Source organism: Salvelinus sp. IW2-2015, linkage group LG5 (assembly GCF_002910315.2).
Source record: "Salvelinus sp. IW2-2015 linkage group LG5, ASM291031v2, whole genome shotgun sequence".
In the NCBI taxonomy this organism is placed as follows: Eukaryota; Metazoa; Chordata; class Actinopteri; order Salmoniformes; family Salmonidae; genus Salvelinus; species Salvelinus sp. IW2-2015.
Window position 1 is genome coordinate 33,560,223 of NC_036844.1, and position 23,069 is coordinate 33,583,291.

Below are 23,069 nucleotides of genomic sequence, written 5' to 3' on the forward strand. Positions count from 1 at the left end.
TACTCATGATGTCAATTTGAGTGTACGTGGGAATATTGCCTTGCTCATACATTTCCATCATGTCATACTATACATATGACACATACTGTATTTGGTTTCCCAGATAGATCTTGTGATCTTAAGGTGTTTCCATTTAAATTCCAATTTGTGATAAATTAATTAGGCCTAGGGCAACCTGTGATCCAATTAGATGTGTGAGAATCATTCATTCTTCAGTGCCTCAGTATTTGCTGAACCATTATTCAATGTAAATTCAACACATTGATGTGAGTGTCATACCACCTGTCAACACTTGGGGACAGTCATTATCCTGTGTCATATCCCACTCCATTAGTGCCTTGGGTCCTCAACAGGGGCAATTATAATGTTTGGTGACGTAATGCACCTTGGAAGCCCCTCTTTTCATCACATGTGGCAAATTAGCAGCTCTGTGAGATGCCTGAATAGATGTGTTCACATTACATTATAAAGAAACATCAACATGAGCAGGTTGTTCTGATTGAGGCGATTGGCCGCCTGCCAGAAACCAACAGGGATTGGGATTTCCAGAGGAGGATCAACACTGACCAGCCTGTCTCTATCCATCTCTGGGTTAACTCTGTCCCTGGCTGCAGAGATCTGTCCCATAGACTGGGTCTGACTTCATCCATAGACTGGGTCTGACAGCATCCATAGACTGGGACTGCCTTCATCCATAGACTGGGTCTGACTTCATCCATAGACTGGGTCTGACAGCATCCATAGACTGGGACTGCCTTCATCCATAGACTGGGACTGCCTTCATCCATAGACTGGGTCTGACAGCATCCATAGACTGGGACTGCCTTCATCCATAGACTGGGTCTGACAGCATCCATAGACTGGGACTGCCTTCATCCATAGACTGGGTCTGACAGCGTCCATAGACTGGGACTGCCTTCATCCATAGACTGGGACTGCCTTCATCCATGAATGGGTCTGACTTCATCCATAGACTGGGACTGCCTTCATCCATAGACTGGGTCTGACTTCATCCATAGACTGGGTCTGACTTCATTCATATAGTGAGTCTGACTTCATCCATTGAATGTGGCTCCTGTTGGCTCAGGCTTCCCCAGGTATGTGGGTGTGTGTGTGTGTGTTTGTGTGTTTGTGTGTGTGTTCCAGGGAGACCTGCTGGACATTTTAGATTATATATATGTTGTTCCAAACCCTTTCCATTCTCTACAGTTTTCTCATTTATTACTCAGTTTATACAATATTCTTGTCCTAACCAAGTCATTTTCGCAGGTGTCAGTCAAGGAGGAGATTGATGCCTAAGAGTCTGTTGTTGAGATTGTAAAGCATGATACTGTATTCCACCATCTTGTTAATTATTGAAATATAATGTTTTACTAATGATGCTCATGTTATGGACTGTAGTTGTTTCAGCTCCCACACAGGAAGGCACTTGTGGAAGTCTCTCTAGATGGGAGCATTTGCAAATTGACTGAAATCTAAATGTATAGGGAAAGAAGGCCTGACCCCCCCCCCCCCCKAGTCKCCCCCCCCCCCTTCTCTATCACTCTGCTTTCTGAGGAGATGCACTCGCAGCCAGCAGACCGTGAAAGCTCAGCCTTGTCCAGGCTTGACAGCAACAAAGCCATGTGGCCAATACGTGGCCTGTAATAGAAGTGAATCACAAAGCCCTGAGCCGGGATGATACCCCTAAGGGTAGACCAGGCGATCTGCTGGAGTGGCTTTGAGTTACTTTGAGTGGCATTGAGTTACTGACTCAAAGCCACAAGAGGGTAGAACATATTTCCAACGTTGCTTGTTTAGCAGGAGCGTCAGTATACTGTATTTCTATTGGAAGTATGGAAGAGGGGGAAGGGCTGTGATGAAATCTTAATGAATCTCCCAACTGTGTCAGAGACAGACTGTATACGTCAACAAGGAGGAATGACTTAGTCAAGCTTTTTGTTTTCCCCAGTGGGGTGTACAGGTTCACAATGGGCTGAGTGGGTTAGTGGCTGAATGTGTTGTGATTGACAAAGGGGCTATGCAGAAATCAACAGTGACAAAGACCTTAAATATCTTCTTCATGAATAATTAGGATATATTCAATTTAGGCTATATGTGACATGGTTTCCACTAGACTAGTATCTGGTSATTGACCATGGCATGTAGTGCATTAACCTGCAGGCTATACAGCCTGGTCTCATAGACTAGACGTAACATGGTACATGTAAATACGGGACTCTCAAATTAGTATGATATAATACGTTTGGTATGGTTATATAAGATAGAAGGATAATTACTTTTCAAATACTTACTACTTTTGAGTTACTTTTCAATTACTTAGCATGTTAGCTAACCATTCCCCTAACCCTAACCCTTTTAGCTAACCCTTCCCCTAACCCTTTAACTTAACTCCTAAACTTAACCTTAACCCCTAACCCCTAGCCTAGCTAACGTTATCCAGATAGCTAACATTAGCACCTAGCTAGAATTCGTAACATATCATACGTTTTTCAAATTCGTAGCATATTGTAAATTTTTCAAATTCGGGAACATGTTGGACATCCACAAGTTAATGCATACCATACGAAACATAGCATATCATACTAAATGGAGTGTCTTGGATTTATGTACAGAATAATACAAAAATCTCTGAGACCAGGTTGGGCTATAAAGTGTAGATGATTCCTCCATGAAGCAGAGCTGACTGTGATGATAACATGAGTAGGTGGGTGAGTGTGGATTCTGACTTAACCTTCATTGTGAGGGCTTACAGTTGGTTATTTTCATAATAATAACATAATAGTACATCAGAGAAATATTTTCCGACTGAAGAAATTAGAGATATTAATGATTCCTTAATCAAAAGTTAAATGACTGATACCTTAATGTCTTTGGGGCTTGCTTGGTTGCTTGATTAGTTATATTAGTGGATTGAAGTGGATGTATATGTAATCTTACACTTTGCTAAGTATATGTGTGTATGCACATATGTTTACGTGTTTGTGCTCATGTATGTGCTTGTCCATATGTGTGCACTGTTTGAACGCCACCGTGTTAAGCTGCCTCCTCTCCTGTCTGTCTGTCTGTCTGTCTGTCTGTCTGTCTGTCTGTCTGTCTGTCTGTCTGTCTGTCTGTCTGTCTGTCTGTCTGTCTGTCTGTCTGTCCTGTCGCGTCTGCTTCTGTCCTGTCTGCTGCGTCGTCTGTTCTGTCTGTCTGTCGTCCTGTCTCGGTCGTGTCGTCTGTCCAGTCGTTCTGTCGTCTGTCTGTCTGCCTCTGTTTTTTCTGTCTGTCGTCTTACTGGTCAAGCCCGGCTGTCTGATCTGTCGGTCCGTCTGTCTGTCTCTGTCTGTCGTCGTGTCGGTCTGTCTGTCTGTCTGTCTGTCTGTCTGTCTGTCTGTCTGTCTGTCTGTCTGTCTGTCTGTCTGTCTGTCTGTCTGTCTGTCTGTCTGTCTGTCTGTCAAGTGTGCGCTTGGAGAGGAGGGGGATGCAGTTGCCATGGCAATGGGGCTGTGTATTCAGGAGTGCAGGCAGAGCTGCGATTGGAGGAACCAGGCGAAGCGGGCGGGCGAAATGTTGGAGTAAAACTGACAGCCAGCATTGCCCCCCTTCACTTCCTCTCCGTAGATCAGGATAGTGATAGAGAAGCTCGGCTCTCATCAAGGCTTCCAACCATCCTCTATCTATTGCTTCCAATCGCTTCCGCTCCAAAAAGCACTCGACTAAAGGTCCACCTGAAACCCTCCACCTCAGATCATGACCACCACCATCTGCACCCGCTTCACTGAGGAATTCCAGATGTTTGAGGAACTGGGCAAGTAAGTTCCACAAGACATTTTTCATTTTTTTTACTCATACAAAGGTGGTATTTGGCATTGCATTTGGGGCCTGTGTAACAATGAAAGATTACCTCTTTGTACAGTTTGAGTCAGAGGCATTTGTTCACAGCAAGTGATGGAGTATTGATTAAATATTTGGTGTCAGAACTGACTAACATTACTCTTCTAAAGAAATCCCTTTATGGTAGGAGACCGGAAAGGTCTTTTAGCTGAGGAAATATAACTTCGATGAGAGAAGGGAAGAGTAAAGAGAATGATCAGGTGGGAATGAACTGGTGGGATCAGGTGGGAATGAACTGGTGGGATCAGGTGGTAATGAACTGGTGGGATCAGGTGGGAATGAACTGGTGGGATCAGGTGGGAATGAACTGGTGGGATCAGGTGGGAATGAACTGGTGGGATCAGGTGGGAATGAACTGGTGGGAGTGCCAACTTATTTCTGACATTTCTCATCTGATAATTATTTCAGGAGTCTTGAGTCACATAACATTTTCCTAAATGGAGTGCATTTTGAGAGAGTAGTATCATCACTTAGAAGACATAACGGATCTGCCGTAAGTGGCCACCTCTTCACACAGGAAGCTGGAGGATGTCTCTCAATGTCATATAGGACCCTAGGTCGAGACAGAGATTCAGCCTGGTGGAAGAAAGCGAGAAGACTCGACTTTAATATTGGATATCGGTGCTCGGTGGTTCACATTCATCCTCTAGGTGGTAACACACATACACACACATACACAAAACACACACAAAACACACACATGCCTTCCCACACAAAACACACACTATCCTTCTTTTCCAATATCTTCTGCTAACTTGACAGCTCAATTATTTTGATTGTCTGACAGTTATCAAAGATTTCACACCAGGTAAAATAATATTGAATGGTTCTCTACCAATCTACATAAATGGAAAAGAGGACATATTGAATTAGCTTATTATATATACATTCTGTTAATATATAATATGCAATTTAGCAGACACTTTTATGCGTGCATACATTTTATGTTATGCGTGGATACATTTTACATATGGGTGGTCTTGGGAATGGAACCCGCTACACTGGCATTACAAGCACAACGCTCTACAAACTGAGCTACAAAGGACCTGTTTATTGTTAGTTCACAATTTGAAAAAGTCCTCAGGGGTCTAGGAGTTTAACATTTTAAAGTATGTTGGATTGAAATACTTGATGGTGCTACAGGAAATACTTGATGGTGCTACATGAAATACTTGATGGTGCTACATTAAATACTTGATGGTGCTACATGAAATACTTGATGGTGCTACATCGAACCCCCTTGTTTATAGCATTATGCTGTATCTGGTTGTATGCAGTATGTATGCTAAGGAACCTGGCTGTATAATATGTATGCTGAGGAACCTGGCTGTATAGTATGTATGCTAAGGAACCTGGCTGTATAATATGTATGCTGAGGAACCTGGCTGTATAGTATGTATGCAGAGGAACCTGGCTGTAAGAGTATGGGGTAGTGGGTATGCTGAGGAACCTGGCTGGTTAGTATGTATTGCAGAGGAACCTGGCTGTATGCAGTATGGTAGTGTAATGCAGAGAAACCTGGCTGTATAGTATGTTATGCAGAGGAACCTGGGATGTATTGTATGTATGCTGAGGAACTGGCTGTAGTATGTATGCAGAGGAACCTGGCTTGTATAGTCTGTACGGGCAGAGGAGACCTGGCTGTCTGCAGTATGTATGCTAAGGAACCTGGCTGTAGTAATATTGTAGCTGAGGAACCTGGCTGTATAGTATGTATGCAGAAGGAACCTGGCTGTATGCAGTAATGTTTGTTTTGGGAACCTGGCTGTATAGTATGTATGCGGAGAACTGGCTGTATAGTATGTTATGCTGAGGAACTGATGTATAGTATGTATGCTGAGGAACCTGGCTGTTTGCAGTATGTATGCAGAGGAACCTGGTATGTATGTGTATGTAGTGTATGCTGAGGAACCTGGCTGTATAGTATGTATGCTGAGGAACCTGGCTGTATAGTATGTATGCAGATGAACCTGGCTGTAATGATGTATGCAGGAGGAACCTGCTATATGCAGTATGTAGTGTATGCAGAGGAACCTGGCTGTATAGTAATGTATGCAGATGAACCTGGCTGTATAGTTGTATGCAGAGGAACCTGGCTATATGCAGTATGTAGTGTATGCAGCAGAAACCTGGCTGTATAGTATGTATGCTGAGGAACCTGGCTGTCTGCAGTATGTATGCAGAGGAACCTGCCTGTATAGTATGTAGGCTGAGGAACCTGGGATGTATGCATATGTAGTGTATGCTGAGGAACCGTGGCTGTATAGTATTTATGCAGATGAACCTGGTCTTTAGTATTTATGCAGATGAACCTGGATGTATAGTATGTATGCTGCAGGAACTGGATGTATGTGTATGTAGTGTAATGCTGAGGAACCTGGCTGTATAGTATGGTATGCAGATGAACCTGGCTGTTATAGTATGTATGCAGAGGAACGCCTGGCTATATGCAAGTATGTAGTGTATGCAGAGGAACCTGGCTGTATAGTATGTATGCAGATGAACCTGGCTGTATAGTATGTATGCAGAGGAACCTGGCTATATGCAGTATGTAGTGTATGCAGAGAAACCTGGCTGTATAGTATGTATGCTGAGGAACTGGCTGTCTGCAGTATGTATGCAGAGGAACCTGCTGTATAGTAGTAGGCTGAGGAACCTGGATGTTATGCATATGTACGTGTATGCTGGGACCTGGCGTATAGTATTTATGCAGATAACCCTGGATTTTAGTATTTATGGCAGATGAACCTGGATGTATAGTATATATGCTGGAGGAACCTGGCTGTATAGTATGTATGCCAGAGGATCCTGGCTGTATAGGTAATGTATGCTGAGAGAACTTGGCTGGTATAGTGATGTATGCTGAGGAACCTGGCTGTATAGTATTTGCTCGAGGGAACCTGGCTGTATAGTATGTATGCTGAGGAACCGGCTGTATAGTATGTATGCTGAGGAACCTGGCTGTATGCAGTATGTAATGCTGAGGACACAGAATGCTCAACCATTTGAGAGTTGTGACACATCGTAGAGTAAGGGGTCTCCAGATCCCACTGGCCCCCACTCACCAGCTTTTCTTTCTCTCTCTCTCTCTCTCTCTTCTCTCGTCTCTGCTCTCTCTCTCTCTCTCTCTCTCTCTCTCTCTCTCTCTCTCTCTCTCTCTCTCTCTCTCTCTCTCTCTCTCTCTCTCTCTCTCTCTCTCTCTCTCTCTCTCTCTCGTCTCTCTTCTCTCTCTCTCTCTCGTCTCTCTCTCTCTCTCTCTCTCTCTCTCTCTCTCTCTCTCTCTCTCTCTCTCTCTGTCTCTCTCTTCTCTTCTCTCTCTCTTCTCTCTCTCTCCTCTCTCTCTCTCTCTCTCTCTCTCTCTCTCTCTTCTCTCTCTCTCTCTCCTCTCTCTCTCCTCTCTCTCTCTCTCTCTTCCTCTCTTCTCTCTCTCTCTCTTCTCTCTCTCTCTCTCTCTCTCGTCTCTCTCTCTCTTCTCTCTCTCTCTCTCTCTCTCTCTACTCTCATTCTCTCTTCCTTCTCTCTCTCTCCTTGTCTTCTCTCTTCCTCTCTGCTCTCTCGTCTCCTCTCTCTCTCTCTCTCTCTTTTCTTCGCTCTCGCCTCTTCTCTCTCTCTCTCTCTCTCTCACAAACGACACAACACAATGACAGTCAAGCATCCAAAACCGCTTACATAATTTAATTTGGGGGTGGCAATCCAATAGTTTGACATGGACACATTTCATAATGACATATATATTTTTAATGTTTTTCTCCTACAGTTGATGGTTGTACTGAGCTCACAACATGTCTGATGAATGACCAGAGCTGACATTTAGGATCAGAACAGAGATCTGTTAAGACAGTGACAATAATTATTAAGGCACTGACAGATGATGAGGATCTTTTCAACTACGGCCTTGTCTTTTTTCACTGATGAGTACTGACAGTAGCACTGAGGAGAAACATGATGCATGATGTTACAGTGACCAGGGAGAAGCCCGATCTGAATCCATTAAGAAGCACACAATCAAGTTCATGTGTCATTTCGAGACTCACAAGTAATTCCTAACGCAGTAACTCAACTGTTGAATGAAAGAGGCGGCAGGTTTGGTTTGGAACAGAAGCTTGGGCTAGCACTGACCTCATGTCTCTGTGTTGAGTTTGAAATGTGGTGCTCAGGCATCGAATCGAATCAAATTGCATTGGTCACATACACATATTTAGCAGTTGTTATTGCGGGTGTAGCAAAATGCTTGTGTTCCAAGCTCCAACAGTGCAGTAGTATCTAACAATTCACAACAATACTGTCACGGCCGTCAAAAGAAGTGGACCAAGGTGCAGCGTGGTCAGCGTACATAATCCTTTTATTTAGAAAAATGACGGCAACAAAACAACAAACGAAAGAAACAACCGTGAAGCTCACAGGGCTAAGTGCCACTAACAAAAGTCAACTTCCCACAATGAAAGGAGGGAAAAGGGCTACCTAAGTATGGTTCCCAATCAGAGACAACGATAGACAGCTGTCCCTGATTGAGAACCATACCCGGCCAAAACATAGAAATAGAAAATCATAGAAAACAAAACATAGAATGCCCACCCCAAATCACACCCTGACCAAACCAAATAGAGACATAAAAAGGCTCTCTAAGGTCAGGGCGTGACAAATACACACAAATCTAAAACAAAAAAAATGGAATTAAGAAATATATCAATATTAGGACGAGCAATGTCGGAGTGGCAGTGACTAAAATACAGTAGAATAGAATACAGTATATATGAGATGAGTAAAGCCATATGTAAACATTATTAAAGCTGTAGACCACACTATCTACCTAAATAGTTTTCATCTGTATTTTTTGTAGCTGTTTACATACCACCACAGTCGGAGGCTGGCACTAAGACAGCATTGAATGATCTGTATTCCGCCATAAGCAAACAAGAAACGCTCTCCCAGAGGCGGCGCTCCTAGAAGCACGGGACTTTAATGCAGGGAAACTTAAATCCGTTTGACCAAATTTCTTTCAGCATGTTAAATGTGCAACCAGAGGGAAAATTAAACTCTGGACCACCTTTACTCCACACACAGAGATGCAAACAAAGCTCTCTCTTGCCCTCCATTTGGCAAATCTGACCATAATTCTATCCTCCTGATTCTTGCTTACAAGCAAAAATTTAAGCAGGAAGCACCAGTGACGAGATCCATAAAAAAGTGGTCAGATGAAGCAGATGCTAAGCTACAGGACTGTGTTGCTAGCACAGACTGGAATATGTTCCGGGATTCCTCCGATGGCATTGAAGAGTACACCACATCAGTCATCTGCTTCATCATAAGTGCATCAATGACGTCGTCCCCACAGTGACCGTGCGTACATACCCCAACCAGAAGCCATGGATTACAGGCAACATCCGCACTGAGCTAAAGGCTAGAGCTGCCGCTTTCAAGGAGCGGGACTCTAACCCGGCAGCTTATAAGAAATCCCGCTATGCCCTCCGACGAACCATCAAACAGGCAAAGTGTCAATACAGGACTAAGATCGAATCGTACTACACCGGCTCTGACGCTCGTCGGATTTGGCAGGGCTTGCAAACCATTACAAACTACAAAGGGAAGCACAGCCGAGAGCTGCCCAGTGACACGAGCCTACCAGACGAGCTAAACTACTTCTATGCTTGCTTCGAGGCAAATGGCACTGAAACATGCATGAGAGCACCAGCTGTTCCGGAAGACTGTGTGATCTTGCTCTCCGCAGCCTTTAAACAGGTCAACAATCACAAGGCAATGGGGCAAGACGGATTACCAGGACATATACTGCGAGCATGCGCTGACCAACTGGCCAGTGTCTTCACTGATTTTTTCATCCTCTCCCTGTCCGAGTCGGTAATACCAACATAGWGCCTGTGCCCAASAACACTAAGGTAACCTGCCTAAATAACTWCCGACCCGTAGCACTTACGTCTGTAGCCATGAAGTGCTTTGAAAGCCTGGTTATGGCTCACATCAACACCATTATCCCAGAAACCCTAGACTGACTCCAATTTGCATACCGCCCCAACAGATCCACAGATGATGCAATCTCTATTGTACTCCACACTGCCCTGGACAAAAGGAACACCTATGTGAGAATGCTATTCATTGACTACAGCTCAGGGTTCAACACCATCGTGCCCTCAAAGCTCATCAATAAGCTAAGGACCCTGGGACTAAACACCTCCGTCTGCAACTGGATCTTTGAGGTAAGGGTAGGTAACAACACATTCGCCACGCTGATCCTCAACACAGGGGCCCCTAATGGGTGCGTGCTCAGTCCTCTCCTGTACTCCCCGTTCACTCATGACTGCACGGACAGGCACGACTCCAACACCATCATTAAATTTGCCGATGACACAACAGTGGTAGGCCTGATCACAGACAACGACGAGACAGCCTATAGGGAGGAGGTCAGAGACCTGGCCATGTGGTGCCAGGACAACAACCTCTCCCTCAATGTGATCAAGACAAAGGAGATGATTGTGGACTACAGGAAAAAGAGGACTGAGCACGTCTCCATTCTCATCAACAGGGCTGCAGTGGAGCAGGTTGAGAGCGTCAAGTTCCTTGGTTTCCACATCACCGACGAACTAACATGGACCAAACACATCAAGACAGTCGTGAAGAGGGCACGACAAAGCCTATTTCCCCTCAGGAAACTGAAAAGATTTGGCATGGGTCCCCAGATCCTCAAAAGGTTCTACAGCTGCACCATCGAGAGCATCCTGTCTGGTTGCATCACTGCCTGGTATGGCAACTGCTCGGCCTCCGACTGCAAAGCACTACAAAGGGTAATGCGAACGGCCCAGTACATCACTGGGGCCAAGCTCCATGCCATTCAGGACCTCTATACCATGCGGTGTCAGAGGAAGGCCCTAAAAATTGTCAAAGACTCCAGCCACCCTAGTCATAGACTGTTCTCTCTGCTACCGCACGGCAAGCAGTACCGGAGCGCCATGTCTAGGTCCAAGAGGCTTCTAAACAGCTTCTACGCCCAAGCCATAAGACTCTTGAACACCTAATCAAATGGCTACCCAGACTATTTGTATTGCCCCCCCCCCTCTTTTACACTGCTGCTACTCTCTGTTGTTATCATCTATGCATAGTCACTTTAATAACTCTACCCACATATACATATTACCTCAGCTAACCGGTGCCCCCGCAGATTGACTCTGTACCGGTACCCCCCTTTATATAGTCTCGCTATTGTTATTTTACTGCTGCTRTTTCTTGTTATTTTTTATTTCTTATTCTTATCCATATATATTTTTAACTGCATTGTCGGTTAGGGGCTCGTAAGTAAGCATTACCTGTTGTATTCGGCGCATGTACTAATAAAATTTGATTTGATTTGATTTAGTGTTCCATTATTAAAGTGACCAGTGAACAGGCCGTGGCTCGATTGGTTGTTGTCCTTGATGATCTTTTTGCACTTCCTGTGACATCGGGTGCTGTAGGTGTCCTGGACGGCAGGCAGTTTGCCCCTGGTGATGCGTTGGGTATACCCGCACCACCCTCTGGAGAGCCCTGCGATTGCTCCCGGTGCAGCTGACGTACCAGGTGGTGATACAGCCCGACAGAATGCTCTCAATTGTGCATCTGTAAAAGTTTGTGAGGGTCTTAGGGGCCAAGCCGAATATCTTCAGCCTCCTGAGGTTGAAGCGGCGCTGTTGCGCCTTCTTCACCAAACTGTCTGTGTGGGCGGACCATTTCAGATCGTCAGTGATGCGTATGCCTGCATGGCAATGTTCTCAATCACAAAGCCGAGTAAACTAATCTCGGAAAACCAAGAACAAAAATATTGCGTAATTGCATCAGATGCTTGATTAAACTCTGGGGGGGAGACGGGTTAGAAAATAATATTTTCTATCTAGACTATCACCATCTATACTAACCAGACTAGTGAAGTCTTCACCCCTCTGAACGTAATCTCTCAGCCAGTTTCAGGCGAGTCTATGGGCCAAAAATCACCTTCTAAAGATGCAAGCACCTGTCCAGCGATGGAAAAAATCTGCGTACCTGAACTCCTCGTTAGTCAAGGCTTCCCACAGTCTGTCGACAGACGCTACTGCCTTTTATGTGACGTGCATCTGTTCACAAGAGACTCGTGACCAATCTATCAGGGATCAGGAGCTGTTCTTTAAATATGTTTTACTGTACTACTCAGAAGTGTTTCATGCATAATTGCAAAACACCAGATCAGATATCAATCACAGTATTTTACACATTTTCCTAAAAGATGCTCACTGTGCTATTGTTAGGGAATGGATTTAAGCTATTTATTTTTCAAAATAGACTGTCAACACTTGGTCAACACTTAGCTTGCAGTTTCATTTTGACCATGAAATGAATGATGCATTAACCATTTTAGTGCAAAAACATTACATTCAATTCTTATTGGAAATCAAAATGAATATTTACTATAACTATGCAGTTCAATATGCATTTTTGTCTCCTGCGCTTCCCAGGGGAGCTTTTTCAGTGGTGCGGCGGTGCCTGAAGGTCCTCTCAGGCCAAGAGTATGCTGCTAAGATCATCAACACCAAGAAGCTATCTGCCAGGGGTAAGTGACTCGCCTATCCCCCAACACCCCGCTTTAAATATGTTTTAACAGTCCATATGGTGGAGACAGTAGAGGTAGAATCCATAGAACAAGCCTCCCCATTCAAGTCAATTATGACATAATGGGTCGATTCTATTTATTTGGTGCAGACAGTAGGGTTTCTGTTCAMAAAGATTGTTATTGTGTTGTCTTTTGTGAATCCCTCGGTACTCCTCCAAATGTTTCTTTAAGTAGAGCAGTGATATTTCTTCCTCAGTGTTGCCAGTACCCTTTGATGGTACTGACCGACCTGTAAAATGCTGCTGGCTCACAGTTTTGAAATGAAGGTTTGAACTGACTGGATATCTGACTGTTGTTGGTCACAGTTTGATTGGCACATTCATTTTTCAGTTCCCCCCTCTTGTCATAAAGACTTATGATGATCTGCTAATTGAATTATAATCTTAACATTATATAAGGGGATGTAAACCAAGGTTTTTGATTAGATCCTTTGCATGACAGCAGGTTTGGAGTAAAATACTTCTCCAGAGACATCAAACTGCAAGAGCCGTTACTGGTCCATTGAAATGAGACAAACAAGACGTCTTGTAGTAGCAGTGAGTCTGATTGAATAATAGTCAGTGGAGCTGAGGCTCCTTAATGTTTAATGAAAGGCTGACATACCAAGGCATTTTGAGGGACCACACACCAGCCAAAAGGTTTCCTCTCTTTTCACTTTTTGAAAATCTGATTTTCTGGTTCTGTTGAGAGATTAAAGACCTACTGTCTGGAGTGTGGGAGGAAGCAGAATGCCCTAAAAGTACAGTAGCAACTCACACCTCCTACACAATGTTCATGTGATATACTGTTCATCAACGTACGTATGTACTGTATCTTATGATATAAAACAGTATAAAAATCTCTCTATATCTTGTGACACTTAAAAAAACAAACACATGCATTGCACACACGCACACATTCATTCAAGTCAAAGGAATCCATCCTAGCTCAATCAAGACATATCATGTCTCCTTGAGATACACTGAATTGCTGTTAAGCAGTTGACGTCTGTCTGATGTCTGTCTGTGTGATGTGTGATGTCTGTCTGTCTGTGTGATGTCTGTCTGTGTGATGTGTGATGTCTGTCTGTCTGTGTGATGTCTGTCTGTCTGACATCATTGCATTCATTCTGCGTCATGCTGGCTGAGCTGAATTGGCCTTCAGGGGCAGCAGCAGAAACACGTTGACGTGAGCGGAAGTAGCCTAGTGGTTAAGAGTGTTGGACCAGCAACCAAAAGGTCACTGGTTTGAATCCCTGAGCCTACTAGGTAAAAAGTCTGTTGATGTGCCATTGAGCAAGGCACTTAACCCTAATTACTCCTGTAAATTGCTCTCGATAAGAGTGTCTAGTAACATGATGATGTCTCTGCTACAGAGAGACTATCTAAGACGGAGGAAGGACAGGAACTATATTTTACGCAAATTACAAATGTACAGTGCCTTCGGAAAGTATTCAGACCCCTTGACATTTTCCACATTTTGTTACATTACAGCCTTATTCTAAATTGTTTTAATTTTTTATTACCCCATAATGACAAAGCGAAAACAAGTTTTTAGAAATGTTTGCATGTGTATTACAAGTAATAAATATAAATACCTTATTTACATAAGTATTCATACACTTTGCTATGAGACTCAAAATTGAGCTCAGTTGCATCCAGTTTCCATTGATCATCCTTGAGATGTTTCTAAAACTTGATTGGAGTCCACCTGTGGTAAATTAAATTGATTGGACATGATTTGGAAAGACACACACCTGTCTATATAAGATCCCACAGTTGACAGTGCATGTCAGAGCAAAAACCAAGCCATGCGCTCGTAGGAATTGTCCGTAGAGCTCCGAGACAGGATTGTGTCGAGGCACAGATCTGGGTAATTTACCAAAAAATGTCTGCAGCATTGAAGGTCCCCAGGAACACAGTTGCCTCCATAATTCTTAAATGGAAGAAGTGTGGAACCACCAAGACTCTTACTAGAGCTGGCCGCCAGGCCAAACTAAGCAATCGGTGGAGAAGGGCCTTGGTCAGGGAGGTGACCAAGAACCCGATGGTCACTCTGACAGAGCTCTAGAGTTTTCTCTCTGCAGCACTCCACCAATCAAACCTTTATGGTAGAGTGGCCAGGCAGAAGCTACTCCTCAGTAAATTAGACTGTGAAAGAGTGGAAGCCTTGGTCAACACTTAGCTTGCATTTTCATTTTGACCATGAAATGAATGATGCATTAATCATTTTAGGTGCAAAAACATAAAATTCAAGTAAAAGGCACGTGACAGTCTGCTTGGAGTTTGCCAAAATACACCTAAAGACTCTCAGACCGTGTGAAACAAGATTCTCTGGACTGATGAAACCAATATTGAACTATTTGGCCTGAATGCCAAGCGTCAAGTCTGGAGGAAATCTGGCACCATCCCTACAGTGAAGCATGGTGGTGGCAGCATCATGCTGTTGGGATGTTTTTCAGTGGCAGGGACTGGGACACTAGTCAGGATCGAGGGAAAGATGAACGGAGCCAAGTACAGAGAGATCCTTGATGAAAACCTCCTCCAGAGCGGTCAGGACCTCAGACTGGGGCGAAGGTTCACCTTCCAACAGGACAACGACCCTAAGCACACAGCCAAGACAACACAGGAGTGGTTTCGGGACAAGTCTCTGAATATCCTTGTGTGGCCCAGCCAGTGCCCGGACTTGAACCAGATCGAACATCTCTGGAGAGACCTTGAAATAGCGGTGCAGTGACGCTCCCCATCCAACATGACAGAGCTTAAGAGGATCTGCGGAGAGGAATGAGAGGAACTCCCCAAATACAGGTGTGCCAAGCTTGTAGCGTCATACCCAAGAAGACTCAAGACTGTAATTGCTGCAAAAGATGCTTTAACAAAGTACTGAGTAAATGTGATATTTCAGTTTTTATTTAGTATAAATTAGCAAACATTTCTAAAAAATTGTTTTTGCTTTGTCATTATGGGGTATTGTGTGTAGATTGATGAGGGAAAAAAACTATTTATGTGGAATGTGGAAAAGTCAGGGGTCTGAATACTTTCCAAATGCACTGTACCTAATCTAACTGCCACCTATAGTCTTTTGACTTGGAGTGCCAGGATTAGGGTTTCTAATCCTAGTTACATCATTAGCATTAGCATTACTGAGGGAAATCCATGCAGTGATAGACCTACTGTATATTATCAAGCTCCATACAGTGGGCCTTAGCTGCTAGGCTGTGTGGTGGCATATTTCTGCTTTACAAATGAGGAGAGTTACAAACTACACACCAGTCAGAGTTATACTTAAACTACATCTTTAATAATAATAAGCTTTGCAATAGCATTTGACTTTCAACAATTCACTATTTCTAATGAACCGTTGAGAAGTACCAACAGAAAAGTACAAAGATCTTTTATAGCCAAGATACACCCCTCTCAACTTACATGACGAATCACAGATCTTAGGAACAGTTCACAAAGAAAGACTTTTACTTGAGAAAGATATCTATAAACCATAGCAGACAGTTACTGCTGTGTCAACAGTTTTCATTGTAAAGACCAGTGTCTGGCCCCCTCACTCCAAAAGGGAACCGTCTCTCCCTGGTACGGCATAGAACAAAACCATTAGCTTAAGTTATCTGGAATGCTCTTTAGGTTTTATCACCCAAAGACATTGTAAATCTCCTCTGTCCGTGTTATCTCATAGAAGCCCATCCTCAGTGGAACACACACACAATACTCTATTCTGTCGAATGTAACAACTATTATAATGTAATACAAGCATTATAACATAATCTTACAAGCATTATAACATAATCTTGCAATTTTCCACAACAGCTGCCTAATCAATTCAAAGGCAGTGTTGGGTCAAATACATTTGTGATCTGGGTCAATAATATAACTTTTACCAACACGTTACAGAGTGTGTAGGCGGTGGAGTGCAGGGAATGTGACTCCTGATCTAACTAACAACATGTATCACGGAGCTGTATCACGGAGCTGTATCACAGAGCTGTATCACGGAGCTGTATCACAGAGCTGTATCACGGAGCTGTATCACGGAGCTGTATCACGGAGCTGTATCACYGAGCTGTATCACGGAGCTGTATCACGGAGCTGTATCACAGAGCTGTATCACAGAGCTGTATCACAGAGTAGTGCACCAGAGAAAGAGACAAAAGATAAGCAGAGCATCAAATATTTCCTCTCCTCCTCCCTTAGAACTTTTTGAGGATCTGGGGACCCATGTCAAATCTTTTCAGTCTCCTGAGGGGGAAAAGGTGTTGTCATGTCCTCTTCACAACTGTCTTGGTGTGTTTGGACCATGATAGTTCGTTGGTGATGTGGACACCAAGGAACTTGAAACTCTTGACCCACTCCACTACAGCCCTGTTGCTGTTAATGGAGGTGTGTTCGGCCCTCCTTTTCCTGTAGTCCACGATAATCTCTTTTGTCTTGCTCACGTTGAGGAAGAGGTTGTTGTCCTAGCACCACACTGCCAGGTCTCTGAACTCCTCCCTATAGGCTGTCTCATCGTTGTCGGTGATCAAGCCTACCACCTTTGTGTCGTCAGCAAACTTAATGATGGTCCTGGAGTCGTGGGTAAACAGGGAGTACAGGAGGGGACTAAGCACACACCCCTGAGGGGGTCCCCGTGTTGAGGATCAGAGTGGCAGATGTGTTGTTGCCTACCCTTGGACTTGTTACGGATAAAAGTTAGTGCGTGATGACGTAGTGCACACAAAATGTACTATTTCGCTTAAGATTTCATTTACCTAATAAAATCTAAAGTTCATAATGTTTCCATCGCATTTTCAACTCAAGAGAGAGTTTTGTCACAAAATCTGTTCCGTTAAATAAGAACTGTGCCTACTCTGGTTTTGGCACGCGTGCTCTAGCCAACAGCTCACCAACAGCTCACATTGCAGGTTGGTTTGTCTATAGGATGGGATTATTATGGGTAAGAGTGAGAACATTTTTATTTGTCAAATGGTATTCAAGCATCGATCACAAGAATAAGACCCTCCATATTTATTGGAAAGGAGCACCAAGATCACCTTGCACTTTCACCACCTTGTGAAGTTCCTCATAACTTATTTAATCTGTAGCCTAATAAACTGCATGGTTTCCTGAGTCGTAGTGAGAGGACCACACACCATATCATCGAGTGACTCGCAATTTACTTCAATATGATGGTTATTATATCAATATTTGTGCATAAAGGCGTTTCCACCACCATTTCCTGCATAATTAATTTTACTGACACAAAAAGATCCCACCATGTCGAATGAACCAATTATGTCGCCATTTATAAAACTGTATCGATACTACCTGTTTCCATCAAAACTGTCATGATTTTCTTTTTATGCGGTATGACTTTACTCGCAAAAAACTGGATGGAAACGTGGTTKCTGTAATAGATTTCCATTAAAATGGTTAAAAAGAGCTTTTTATTGTAACGATCGTCTGTTGAAGAAGGTGTGGACCAAAGCGCAGCATGGTAAGTGTTCATGCTTACTTTATTAAAACTGAACACTGAGACAAAATAACAAAAATAGAACAACGCGAAACAGTCCTGTCTGGTGCAGACACAAAACAACTACCCACAAAAACCATGTGGGAAAAAGCTACCTAAGTATGGTTCTCAATCAGAGACAACGATAGACAGCTGCCTCTGATTGAGAACGACACCCGGCCAAACAACAAAGAAATACAAAACATAGAAAATTAACATAGAATGCCCACCCAAATCACACCCTGACCAAACCAAAATAGAGACATAAAAAGCTCTCTACATTTTTCCCCAAAACACTCTGCTAGGACTGTCTGGGAGTGGTCTGAGTGGGGAGGGGAAAACTGAAAACTAGCTGTTATTGGCAGAGAGGTTTGGAACTCTCTTTGTTATTGGTCTATTAACCAATTTTGGAGGTTGGTTCGGTTTTGGTTTGATTATGGAAAAATTATCGTTTTCGATTTCGGTTTAGATATTTTTTTTACATTAAATGCATTATGAAATAATGACATACAAATTATTTTTGAGCTTTCCTCTGTCAGAGGTCCACATTGGGTAGACATCAATAGAAAAATAGGAAATTACTATGAAATAATAAAACATTTTATTAATTCGTTTTTATTTTATGACATTATTATTTTTCATTCCATAAAGTAATCATCTCATCTCTACTCAGCCAGTAGCAGCCAGTCAAACAACCATAATGTTATCTCTGTGCTCCAATACTGTATCGCTTTAGTCATCCTATTTAGCCAGCCTGCCTGAGTATGCTGCAGAGCTGTCTGACAAAAATAATTTGACTAGTTCTTCAAACCCACTAGTTATTGTGTTGTCTACATTCCTCTCTCATTTGGTCTATGCTCTATGTGTGTATCCAGCCTAATGTAACAGTTGTTAAAGTCAATGAATGTATATACTTTATGAAGGTAATAATACCGTTTCTAAACCCAGAGGAGCAACATCGCGGGAACACTTGAGAAACACACCAACAGACCAGGCTGGGGTTTGGGGTTTGAGAAGTGATGAATTCTTCCTTATTTCTTAATTTTCTTGAAATCTAAAAACGCAACCTAGACCAATGTCTTAAGGAGTTGAACATGTTATTACTCCAACCTCGTGAAAGTGACAAACTGACGTTTGAATTTTACGTTGAAAACAACTTCAATGAGTGCTTTTGATTTGATGGCCTTTAAATGCGTATTTCGGTGCAAGACGACCGTGAGACCCGCTGACGGTTTTCTGCCCAGAAGTTTAGCTAGCCAACTTTGCCATGACATTGCCTACAAGCATGATCAGTGATTTCTATTGGAGAAGCAGTTTCTGGCTACATTCCAAACACGTAAAAGACACACTCTCTCCCCACAGCCCTCAAATTAAGTGGACACTTCTAATGATGTATCATGGCGTATGACGAGTTGACACTTGTAGGGCAAGGGGCGAGGGAAGAATTAGTTAATTTTAAAAGGACCACCCTTGTGTGATGTCAGGGAAAGTTGTATGCCCTATCTAACGTTTCCAAAAGCTAACCAAACAAAAACATTATTACCTTCACATAATTACTTTTTGCATGGTAGACTTTACTGAGAAAGACTGTGATGACTCAAACTTTTGGATGCATTAATATTAATGAAGTAACAATTCCCGCCTTTTGTTCAGTCTGTTGTGATACAGCCCATGTAACAGCCAGCGGAGCTGCTGAAGGAAAGGCTCCTGGGCCAACTGACGGCTCAGGGAAAAACAACATCAACGCTAACATATTGGCTTAAAATGGGTGTACTGTACTGCACTCTTAGAAAAAATGGTGCTATCTTGAACCTAAAAGGGTTCTTCGTCTGTCCCCATTAGAAGAACCCTTTGAAGAACCCTTTTTGGTTCCAGATAGAACCCTTTTGGTTCGTAGAACCCTTTTTGGTTCCATGTAGAAATTGTCCCACAGAGGGGTTCTACATGCAACCCAAAATAATTCTACCTGGAATCAAAAAGGGTTTTCCTATGGGGCCAGCTGAAGAACCCCTTTGGAACCATTTTTTCAAAGAGTGTAATATGACCCTTTCCCACCTGGACAAAAGGAACACCTACATACGAATAATATACTTTGACTACAGCTCAGCGTTCAACACCATAGTGCTCTCCAAATTCATCACTAAGCTAAGAACCCTGGGATTAAACACCTCCCTCTGCAATTGTATACTGGACTTTCTGACGGGCTGTCCCAAGGTGGTGATGGTAGACAACAACACAGGGGCCCCTCAGGGGTGTGTGCTTAGCCCCCTCCTGTACTCCTTCTTCACCCACGACTGCACAGTAGCACACAACTCCACCACCATCATTAATGTTGTTGACAACACGACGGTGGTAGGCTTGATCACCGACAACGATGAGACAGCCTATAGGGAGGAGTTCAGAGACCTGGCAGTGTGGTGCCAGGACAACAACCTCTTCCTCAACTTCAGCAAGACAAAGGAGCTGATCATGGACTACAGGAAACGGAGGGCCGAGCACGCCCCATTCACATCGATGGGGCTGTAGTGGAGACTCTCGAGAGCTTTAAGTTCCTCTGTGTCCACATCACTAAGGGCCTAGCAAGATCCAAACACACCAACACAGTCGTGAAGAGGGCACGACAACGCCTCTTCCCCGTCAGAAGGCTGAAAAGATTTGGCATTAGCCATCAGATCCTCAAAAAGTTCCACAGCTGTACCATTGAGAGCATCTTGACTGGTTGTATCACCACTTCTTATGGCAACTGCTCGGCTTCCGACTGCAAGGCGCTACAGAGGGTAGTGCGTACGGCCCAGTACATCAATGGGGCCCGAGCTCCCATCCATCCAGGACCTCTATACCAGGCGGTGTCAGAGGATGGCCCTAAAAATTGTCAAAGACTCCAGCCACACAAGTCACAGTCTGTTCTCTCTGCTACCGTATGGCAAGCTGTACCGGAGCGCCAAGTCTGGGACTAAAAGGCTCCTGAACAGCTTCTACCCCAAAGCCATAAGACTGCTGAATAGTTAATTAAATGGCTGTCTGGACTCCCCCCACCCCCTACCTACATGTACATAGCACTTCAATCAATCAATCACCTAACCAAACCTACATGTACATATTACCTCAATCACCCCAACTACCTCATACCCCAGTACACTGACTCAGTACCGGTACTCCTTGTATATAACCTGTATATAACCTGTATATAGCCTCTATATAGCCTGTGTATAGCCTGTATATAGCCTCTATATAGCCTGTATATAGCCTGTGTATAGCCTGTGTATAGCCTGTATATAGCCTGTATATAGCCTGTATATAGCCTGTATATAGCCTGTATATAGCCTCGCTAATGTTATTTTATTTTGTTATTTTATTGTTACTATTTTAGTTTTATCCATTTGTTAAATTTCATACTTTTTAACTGCATTGTTGGTTAAGGGCTTGTAAGTAAGCATTTCACGGTAAGGTCTACACCTGTTGTATTCGGCGCATGTGACAAATAACAATGTTTTTGATTTGATTTGACATGTTAAATGGTCTTTGAAATTTCCAGGGCAATTTACCGGAGTTATAGCTATTACCATTCTAACTCAATTATGCCTAAACTGCTCCTTTTCCAGATAAGCCCTATGTCATTTCAGGACATTATATACATACTGCCAATTCTTGTTTGATATTTACAATGCCATTTGGTGAATTTCTATACATATTGCTGTTGTGTATCGTATTGCAGTATCACCATTTCACAACCGTTGTATTGAGAACTACACTACATATCTAGGTAGGGAGGAGGAAGGGGAGGGTAGGGAGGAGGAAGGGGAGGGATGGAGGAGGAAGCGGGATGTAGAGGAGGAGGGTCGAAAAGGGAGGAGGTTAGGTAGGAGGAGAAGGGGGGTAGGAGAGCGGAAGGGATGGAGAGATGAGGAGAGAAGGGGAGGGTAGGGAGAGGGGAAGGAGACAGGAGGAAGGAGGAGGAGGGATGAGGAAGGGGGGAAGGGAGGAGGAAGGGGAAGTGAAGAGGGGGTTAGAGGGAGGTGGGGAAAAGGAGGGAGGTGGGTAGGAGAGGAGAAGAGGAGAGTAGAGGTAGGAGAAGAGTAGTGAGGAGGGAGGGTAGGTGAGAGAAGGGAGGAGGAGAGAGGAAGGTGGAGGGAGGGAGAGTAAGGAAAGGGGAGGTAGAGGAGGAGGAGGGAGTGAGGAGAAGGGAAGGAGGAGGGAGGTAGGAGGCAGAATCGGAGTATGGAGGAGAGAGTGGGAAAGGTGGGAGAGAGGGAGGAAGAGAAAGAGAAGGAGGGTAGAATGGAGGTAGTTAGAGAGGGGAGTAGTAGGAAGAGTTATAGAGGGTAAGGAGGAGGAGGTAGCGAGGGGAGTAGGGAGAGAAAAGGAGAGGAGGGTAGTAGCGGAGGAGCGACAGGCGAGGTAGGAGGGTGGCACTCAGCACCTGCGGACTCTTCCTATCATGCTTCCCTGTTGTCCAACTCCAACTGAATGGCTTGCTTAGGTCGTAGAAGTTGTTTGTCAGGCCTCCAACTAATGTGCTGGGGTCGCGTAGAGAGTGGTTCCAGTGTCAGGCTCCATACTGAATGACGCTGGCTGGGGTCGGTAGAGATGTGTGTTGTGCCACAGCCTCCATTACTGATCCTGCTGTGTCTTGGTGCATAGACAGGTTGTTTGTCGCCTCCCATACTGAATGGCTGCTGGACGGGTCTGTAGAAGGTGTTGTGGTCAGAGCCTCCATACTAAATGCTGCGGGAGCATCTGTTTTTTTGAGGAGTGTGTTCTTGTCAGCCCATACTGAGGATAGCTTTGCTTGTTTTGTCTGCACTCCGACAGGACAGAGTTATCCGTGCTTGTTCAGTGTTCTTACCTTTTATTTACTGTGATTTATGTCTCTTCCTAGTGTTGATTCAGTAGATTTATGATGAGAGTTGAGTTAGCTGAACACTTACCACTCGCTGCCTGGTCACGCACACTTCTTCAACAGACGATCGTTACAATTAAAAAGCTCTTTTTAACCATTTTAATGGAAATCTATTACAGGAAACCACGTTTCCAATTTCCAATTTTTTTGCTACGAAGTAAAGTCATTACCGCATAAAAAACGAAA

General features: G+C 43.8%; 1 protein-coding gene across 1 annotated transcript in view; it reads left to right on the forward strand.

The window, feature by feature from the left end:
- Positions 1-3,602: 3,602 nt before the first annotated feature.
- Positions 3,603-23,069, forward strand: part of camk2a (calcium/calmodulin-dependent protein kinase II alpha) — a gene marked incomplete at its 3' end in the record, with an annotated part of 97,843 nt that continues 78,376 nt past the window's right edge. The window contains 2 exon segments of the mRNA XM_070443499.1: positions 3,603-3,797; positions 12,354-12,448. Coding sequence (XP_070299600.1) covers positions 3,736-3,797; positions 12,354-12,448 — 157 coding nt within the window.